Source organism: Pundamilia nyererei, unplaced genomic scaffold (assembly GCF_000239375.1).
Source record: "Pundamilia nyererei isolate P.nyererei 1_Seehausen unplaced genomic scaffold, PunNye1.0 scaffold00006, whole genome shotgun sequence".
Lineage (NCBI taxonomy): Eukaryota > Metazoa > Chordata > Actinopteri > Cichliformes > Cichlidae > Pundamilia > Pundamilia nyererei.
In genome coordinates this window covers 3,336,485-3,345,149 of record NW_005187407.1, presented here as the reverse complement: position 1 = coordinate 3,345,149, position 8,665 = coordinate 3,336,485, and the positions used below count along the sequence as shown (strand labels likewise).

The 8,665-nt window shown below is 41.3% G+C and overlaps 2 protein-coding genes across 2 annotated transcripts in view; one reads left to right on the top strand and one right to left on the bottom strand.

Annotated features, from left to right (window-relative positions):
• LOC102192063 (Rieske domain-containing protein-like) overlaps positions 1-2,345 on the bottom strand; it is a 6,992-nt gene extending 4,647 nt beyond the window's left edge. Inside the window, exon 1 of the mRNA XM_005722088.1 lies at positions 2,282-2,345. The gene's annotated coding sequence lies outside the window, so the exon portion shown is untranslated. The remainder of the gene's footprint in view (positions 1-2,281) is intronic.
• The window catches only part of LOC102195911 (kinesin-like protein KIF24), a 9,201-nt gene continuing 581 nt past the window's right edge, over positions 46-8,665 (top strand). The window contains exons 1-13 of the mRNA XM_005722391.1: positions 46-400; positions 2,609-2,718; positions 2,797-3,480; positions 3,680-3,848; positions 3,958-4,055; positions 4,414-4,623; positions 4,879-4,966; positions 5,155-5,232; positions 6,109-6,230; positions 6,381-6,486; positions 6,577-6,648; positions 6,753-6,862; positions 7,050-7,566. Of these exons, the coding sequence (XP_005722448.1) occupies positions 2,660-2,718; positions 2,797-3,480; positions 3,680-3,848; positions 3,958-4,055; positions 4,414-4,623; positions 4,879-4,966; positions 5,155-5,232; positions 6,109-6,230; positions 6,381-6,486; positions 6,577-6,648; positions 6,753-6,862; positions 7,050-7,566 (2,313 nt within the window). The 5' untranslated portion in view covers positions 46-400; positions 2,609-2,659. The remainder of the gene's footprint in view (positions 401-2,608; positions 2,719-2,796; positions 3,481-3,679; positions 3,849-3,957; positions 4,056-4,413; positions 4,624-4,878; positions 4,967-5,154; positions 5,233-6,108; positions 6,231-6,380; positions 6,487-6,576; positions 6,649-6,752; positions 6,863-7,049; positions 7,567-8,665) is intronic.

Sequence of the window (8,665 nt, the reverse complement as noted above, 5' to 3'; positions counted from 1 at the left end):
AAAACTCTATATTATATAAACGCAGAAAATATACTGTAGCTCGTAGTACTGCCATCTCTCAGTATGCTGTAATGCCTGTAAGAAGGCTTTCTGTCTTAGTGGGTTTGTTGGTGGGCATTAAGCCGTCCTAAGGATTATCATCCCTCTGTCATGCTGAACCGACCGGCTGTCCTTCGGAAATATGTTAACATTAACATTTCCTCTTTTCCGTGAGGACGAGCAGCGGGAAAACAAAGCGCTCTTCTTCCTCAACCGTTTCCGTCGTCATGGAGACCCTCTCCGTGTACGGAAATAGTGGTCCTGCTGAAGCTAGCAACTTTGTGAAAAATCAAATTATCTATTCAGTTGGCTCTGCGTTTGCGGCTATCTGTTGCTCTTTGCGTGGCCTGGACTTGATCTGGTAAGCTTTGTAGTGATTTTCGCATTTTAGAAAAAGAAAACTTATTTGTGTCAAAATTAGCATAATCACTTCTTAAATTAAACCAAGCACAAGCATGTAAGTGGGATCCATTCAGGGGCGAATCCAGGATTTTTAAACCGTGGTGGCACAGGCAGTAACAACCAGACAGGGGAGTCCAGGAAAATTCTAAAAGATGATATCTGCCAGCTATAACTAGAATCATAATTACATAATTAATATGTAATGTCAATGTCTGTTTTGTTATGTAGAGAACCATGGGATTTAAAAATTTCCAAGTTTGTTTGTGAATCTATACACAGTTGTAATTGACTTCAGGTCAGCAGGCAGGTTGTTCCACAGAATTGAAAGTTTCCTCAACAGATTTAGATTCAGTTCTGGATAATAGACCCGAACCACTGAGAGCTTGACTAATAAAAATATTTTAAAGGCAATTCTGTGTTAAACTGTCCTTACATATGTAATACGTAAGGACAGTTTAGAGAGTCCTTACGTATGTTATACGTAAGGACTCTCGCTTCTGCATTCTGAATTAGTTGAAGTCATCCGACTGGGATAATCCTTCAAATAGAACATTACCATAGAATAACCTGGTTTATATTAATGCATGACACATTTTTCTCAGATTCAGTTTCAAATAAAATATATTAAAAATTAGAAAATGTTTAAATTACACAAAATTTTAATAGGTAGAAAGCTGTTTAGTGACATTATTAATATGATTGCCAAAAGTAAGATTACTGTCCAAAATGATTCCAAGGTTCCTGACTTGCTCGGAGTGTTTCAGAGGACAGATGATGAATATGAACAAATCTTCTGTCTCTGATTTGTTTAAGTAATTTCTATTTAGTGTTATGTATAATGGTATACCGATTTATTTTTAGGTTTAAATTTTTATTATAATAATAACCTATGACTGCAAAATAAATACTAGCTGAAGCTGAAGCAGTACAAAGAGTAATAAGTGCCTCCAATACAGTGGTAATAGAAAGCAACATAGCATAAGTGCTTCAGTCTAGAACTTGAGTAGCTCTACTTACTTTCCAGCACTGGTCCCATCCATGCTGTCATGACCAGCTGTGACCCAAAACAGACACTGCGTGCAGGCTTCACGTTCATTCGTTTTGTTGATAAAGACTGAGGTGTTTGATATTTGAACTTAACTGGATTCTTACTTGAATCCAGGCAAACAGGCAGGCAGTTTAGTATTTCGGTGAGTAAGTCCACAGTTTCTTTTTGCAGGAACAGACCAGCTCAGAATATCAGGTAACTACTATCCACAGGGAGAGAGCTCTTCAGCTGACAAACGGATCTACTTAGAGAAACAGGTGACTTTAGCGCAGGCAACGTACTCAGAAAACATCAAAAAGCCTTATTACCACAACCATAGATAACAATCTGGCCGAGAACAGTAGCTCGAGTTTGTTCTTAAGTGCTGATAAGTAATGATTAGATTAGAAATTAGTGCACTGGCTGAAGAGCAGAAAACCAGGTGGCTCTGCTAGGGAGTGGTACATGCCCACCTCAACCTGTGGGAAAAAGAAAGTCATGGCAAAAGAGAAAGAGAGTAAAACGGGGGGGAAACCCTTAACAGCTGTAAAACAATGACACGTGATCAGTCCAGAAGCACTGGATGTTTTCACAGTGACAGTACAGATGACAGTGACACACAGATACACAGTGACAGATCTGCCCAATGGCAGATCAGTCACATTTCAGGTGATAGGAATTGGGATTTCCTCAGCATTTACTTTATGCTCTGCAGACATGAATATACATTAAACCCCATTCAGTAAGTTATATAGCACAATTTGAAGTTTTGCAGTTACTAAGGCAGGGCATGAAATCCCAGTATGGACTCACCAAAGTGACTGTGGCTTATGTATGAAGGAGAAGAGGCTGTCTCTCATGCCTTACTGCAGAGCTGTTGCAGCAACTGGTCAGTCCTGTGTAGAAGCCAGCAGCTGTTTACATGTGTTTGCTATATTTATCATATTTGCTACTGTACAGAAATGTGTGACGACTGCAGCACACTCCCCTTTCTCCTTGCTGGCCTAGTGTCAGATTTCGACCTGCTACCAGTATCCTCTGCTTTGCTTACCAACAACAGAGCAGTGTGGTAGTAATGACACAATGACCGGCTATTGGCTGTAAGACGAAAATACTGAGGGATGTCTCTGCCACTTACAGGGCAGGTGGAGCGAAGTAAAGGAAAAAGGGAAAGAAGAGGAAGAGAAGGAAATGACACTTTGTCTGTATGAGTGTCTGAGAGCGGTCGGGCTACAGCATCACTATGCCAGGTAAGAGCAACCACAAGCCATTCAAATTGGCACTATTCTGCTATAAAACAATTTGCCTCCCACTTTCCTGTGCTTCAGGTTTACCTCAGTGGGTGTTTGTCGTACAGCCCACATCTCGGTGCTCACCATGGAGGACTACCCCCTGCTGGGGATACACACAATGGAGGACAGGACTCGGTTATTTCAACTTGTCCAATTTGTCAAAACTCTTGATCTGGAGGGCCTTGGATATGATGATGATGATGATTATCACTATAGTCATGGTGGACGCGTCGAAGGCAGCACTATAGTGGATAGCAGCTTTTGTCATGATAGTGACAGCATTTTTAATGATGAAGATGGTAATGGAGCTGCTGTCAATAATATAATTGCCAGCACTTTTGCCAGACCATCACATGTTCGCAGGCGACTTGATTTCAGTAATGAGACCAGTGATCATCATCAGCGGTTGTCTCATCCTGTTGTTCACGTTAACATGAGGTATGCCAGATATGAGGAGTCCATTAGGAAAAAAGGATCTGCTACCTCTGTGCAACATCAATATAGGCCAAAACCCAAGCCTGCAAATGTGACATCAAACACATTTAATCACAAACCTTTGGGTCACAAAGACAGAAAAAGAACCACAAGGAAGAAAACTCTTTATACAGAAATGGACACTGATGGATGCATGTGTAAGCCAACACCTGTTTATGAAGCAAAGAGAACAGCTGGATATAACTATGGACTACCAATGAGTACTCCTCCTGCTCAGTGCAAACAGTGAGTGTGGTCTATACTGTCCTCTACTTAGACTGAATGTCATTGATGACAGCAGGATACATAAATGACAGTTAGAAAAGAGCAAATGTAAACACACTGATGAGACAACATTTTTGATGACTGTCATTGTCTTTATGACAGTGTGTCTTTATAATATTGAGTTTTTCTACTGTGATTGAAATTCTAACTCTAATTTGAGAGCCAGGCAAGCAGAAGAGCAGCGGATTAAGGTGTGTGTGAGGAAAAGACCACTGACATGCACCGAGAGCCGACAAAGAGAGGCAGATGTTGTGACAACTCCAGGTGGAGAGTGTGTGATTGTCCATGAAGTCAAGGAAGCCGTGGATCTCTCACAATACATACTGCAGGTGAATGTGCAGAGAGGAGACAGTGTACTCTAACCAATGTCACGGTATTTGAATTACTACTTTAAGGCCTTTTCAAACCTTTCCTGTTGCTTTTTTTTTGTCCACACAGCACAAGTTCTACTTTGACCAAGTTTTTGGGGAGAAAAGCTCCAACGAAGAGGTTTATCACCAAACAGCATATCCTCTGGTGCAGCACATGCTCAAAGGGTAGAGTTGCATTCATGGACATCTTGCTAGAGTTGTACTAACTTGATTGAGTGTGCAGTAAACAGTATATCATTACACCAAAAAAAGCAGTCCCAATGCTTTAGTTAAATGGACTTTGTGCAACTTCAATTTAACAAATTTTAAAGTATAATAAACTAAATAATAAAAATTGTTAAATGAAAGGTTGTTAAATGAAATAAACATGCACAACAGTACATCTCAGTATGGGCAGAAAGTACAAAAATGCCCAATTTAAAAAAGTGAATTAGGTTAAAGGTATTCATTTACACCACATTAAGGACATTGTTTGTATCAGTGTATCCTAATCGTCTATACTTCTTTGTGTGTGTGAGCACAGAGGCAAAGTCACCTGCTTTGCATACGGTCAAACAGGTGCAGGGAAGACTCACACCATGCTGGGTTCACCTGCCATTCCAGGACTATATGCTCTGGCAGTTCAGGACATCTTTGCTCACCTGTCAGCCACACACTCATACCAGCTGGTGTTTGTCAGCTTCTTCGAGATCTACTGTGGTCAGCTGTATGACCTCCTGGACCACAGAAAAAGGTCTGTGTTTAAGTTTTGGGGGGGTTGTGTTAAAAGTGCATGCAGATTTTTGAGCTGGACGCTGCACTGGGGGAATTCATATAATCTCTATCTCACTGGGGTCATTTAGGTCTCAATTTTATGATAACATTATCATAAAATTGAGATGCCTGGATCTAGGATGTCCTCACTTCTTTATTTAGTATTTTGCTCAAAGCCTCAAAGTCTTTCTTCTGTATTTGTATCTCTTAATCTTTCTCTTTCTTTCTTCTGCAGGTTATTTGCTAGGGAGGATGGACAGAAAGTGGTTCACATTTCAGGGCTGCGAGATGTCAGAGTGGACTCAGTCAGCTCTCTGCTGGAGGTTTGCCTGATTTTCTTTACAATAAGTTATATTATTTAAAAAAAATCAGTGACATATTAGTGTTTCTGGCTTATGATCCATCACAATTCACTGGTTACTTTAGTGTGTGAACTACAGAAAGAAAAGTGGTTAATTTTAATGTGTGTGGCTGTATTTCAAAAACAATGAGAAACAAAATTTACTGATAGGTCAAGCAGGGCCGCAGGACAAATTCATCTACTTCAACACCAAATAAAGTGTTTGAGGTTTGGAGCGTTATGACTCAGGTCAGTAGTAAAGCATAAGTATATGTGAGTGTATCAACAAATTATAGCATTGAGCAGATTACTGAAAATAGTATGTAATGCTAATGTGAAGGCCCCAACAATGATCATGACCAATAACATAATAAAATTCTTTCTTCATCACTTTGTGCATGCAAATCAACATAGATAATCTCACAGTAATGACTCTGTTAAATGCTTTGAAGTTAATATTGTTCAGTCCATCAGGAATGATAATTTGGTGAAATTGTATGCAGTGTGTATGATGATTATGCTTTGAAAATGGAAAAGGGTCCTTAAAATGCAGAATATGACCTCAACTTTGAATACAATTTGGGTGAAGATCTGTTAGGTCATTATTTTTTGTAAGTTTGACTCAATCTGACCAATACTGTGGGAGGCGAAGCAATTCCTGTGAATTCTGGACAGACAGACAATGGCGTGACCTCATTGCTTCTTGGGAACAGATGAGCTAATCCACAGAAAGATTCCAAGATCTTTTCTCCCTGGAAATAATAAGAAACAGGTCCCCAGCTATAACTGAACTGAGTGTAGCAGTTGTTCTTGCACTTCACTTTTATATTATGGTCTCACAGGTGTACAGGTGTTATCTTAGGTTGGGGTGAGTCACAATATCAATATGATTTGATACTGAAATTTTTATTAAAATATGTAAGCACTCTAAACAGATTCCCCCAGCAGTTTGACTTACCAGAGTCATTTTGATAGTGTTGCTGTCTCATGGACATTTTTTTTCTGTGATCCCCACCTCTGTCTTTAATAACCTTAAATATGTGAAACATTACCTAACAGTAAGTATGATTTCTGCAATCTCCTCAACCTAGTAAGAGTAGTTTCCATCTCTCCCCTCTTACTCAGGTGATTTCTCAGGGTACAGCCGAGCGGACACAGGGGATGAGTGGCGTGAATCCACTCTCTTCTCGATCCCACGCCTTGCTTCAGATTCAGCTTAGAGATTCAAACCAGCAGATAGCTGGCAGGTGAGTGACAGGTAACGCACTTCATGATGTTACTTTTTTCTTTCTCTGAAACCATACTTGAATTATTGATTATTGATTAGTAGATCAAACAAGACAACTGTGTCGGTGTAAAATGACTGACCTAGCGTGTGTGTGTATGTGTCTGCGTAGAATGTGGTTTGTGGATCTGGCAGGAAGCGAAAGAGCATCCGATGCCAAAGAACCTGACAGGCAGAGCCGCATGGAGGGAGCTGAGATCAACCAGAGTCTGTTGGCTGTAAGCTATACAGATACGTGCTCACACACTAAGAGGCTCAACATAAAGTCAAGGATGTTCATTGACATTGTTGATTTTTATTTCCCTCAGCTTAAAGAATGTATCCGGTCACTTGATCAGGAACAATCGCACACACCTTTTAGGCAGAGCAAACTGACTCAGGTAGTAAAAGCTGACGGAAATAGTGACACGAGTATGCATCATATGGCTGATTTTCTGGTTTCTCCACTGATCCTCTATGTTTTGATACTGAATTCTTTTTCTAGGTTTTGAAAGATTCATTTGTCGGTGACTCAATGACATGCATGATTGCCAACATTTCACCTGGTCACACAGCAACGGAGCACACACTTAATACACTGAGATATGCAGACCGGTAAGTGTGCACATGTCCAGGTATAATGAGGGGAATTTAATATACTGTATTAGTTTCTTAAAATATTTATTGATATCTTTATTGTGTAAAGCCATGCCGGGTTTCAGTCCTCTGATTTTATATTGTATGAAAGGGAAAATTCTATTAAATTCAGTCTTTACAATCAAGGTTTCTTTAATATTTTCAGGGTAAAAGAGTTGAAAAGACAAGGAGGGCTGAGAGGAAGAAGAAGAAACAGAGGCAAGACAGCAGCCTCACCCAATCAAAACCTGTTCAGCAGCACCACTGGTAGCACTGTTAGCAGTAGAGGGAAAAGTCCTCCAAAGAAGCCAAAGTTAACAAGACAAAGCGATTCTTTTGGTCCCACAACTCCTACCACAAGGTCACCTGTGAGGAGTGCATTTCTCTGCTCCACACCCAAGAACACCAAATGTGGAGAGGAAGCAAATGCGAGACGGAGGGGAGAGATCAGACTTGAACATATTTCTCCAGTTAGAGGTTGGCTGAGAACAGGTGACAAAAGGCATCAGAGAAATGAAGCAGATGAATTAGGAGGGGGGAGAACAGGAAATGACAGTTTAAAAACTATGGAGAGACAGTCTGTTAGTCAGCAAAGCCCCAGGGCAGTGCTGGAGTCGGGACACCAGCAAAGCCCCAGGGCAGTGCTGGTGTCGGGACAACCAAAAGACAAGCGTGTATGGAAGGTGCAAAAGGAGGGAGAAGCTCATGAGAATGATTCATTTTTTACTGAAAGTAAATCTGACTCCTGTTTCAGAGAAGAAGAACATGAGCAACATGCTATGAAAGGTGGAATAAAAAAAGGTGGAGACAATGGAGATGCAAATAGTAAAGGGGAAGGGATAATACAAAGGGGGTTACCAAAGGCCAATGAAAGGGATAAGGAAAGAGAGAGGCATCTGAGATGGTATCACAAGCAGCTGCAGCAGTTTATGCCCTCTTCTGCTTCTTTATCCAGCCAACTCTCCTCACCCGCTACATATCCATCTCCCTCTTCCTCTACTCAGCCTTCTGTCTCTCACCTCTCCATTTCTTCCTGTGCGAATCATGGTTTGGAACTGGTTTTAGATGGATGCACAACCAGATCTGAAGATAGAGTTAATGGTAACAGAGGACGGGTGTTTTCTCCCAGCGCTGAGATTCTGTTACAAACTGAAACCTCTTCGATCTCTAATAACATTAGTGAAGAGGATGCTAATGGAGACACTGGTGGTGTTGGGGAAAACTCGAGGGCATCTTTGGAAGGAACATGGACAGGATTTGAACAAGAAAGGAGTAGAAACGAGAAGAGGAGGTCACTTGAGGCAGCAAGTGAAGAAAAACAAAGAAGGAAAGAGAGGAGGCCAGCTGGAGTGGAGAGGGGAGAAGGGAGGTGGGTGTGGATGTCAAATGGGACAGCAGGTGCTGTCTGCTTTGACACAAGTGAGACACAATTGTGTCACAGCTCTGATTCACAAGACAGACTGGAAGTGGGTGTGGCAGGACTGAATACCTCAGATGACCCAGCTGATGGAGTGTGGAGTGCTGGGAAGGGGGGAGCAGCTCAAAAAGGGTGTTTATTGTCTGCTCACATGAACAATGAGGGCAACAGCCTCATTAGCTACCCCCCTGCAGAGCAGCCCCTCTCCCCGGACTGTGAACATACCAGCACACTCCTGACCCCAGTTATGCTTAGTGCTGCCTCTTTTGAATCAAAGTGTACGAGAGTAATCCCAGAGGCAGTACAATCAAACACAGAGAGAGAGAAAGAACTATGGTTTCTTGCTAATCCCGGTAAATTGCCAG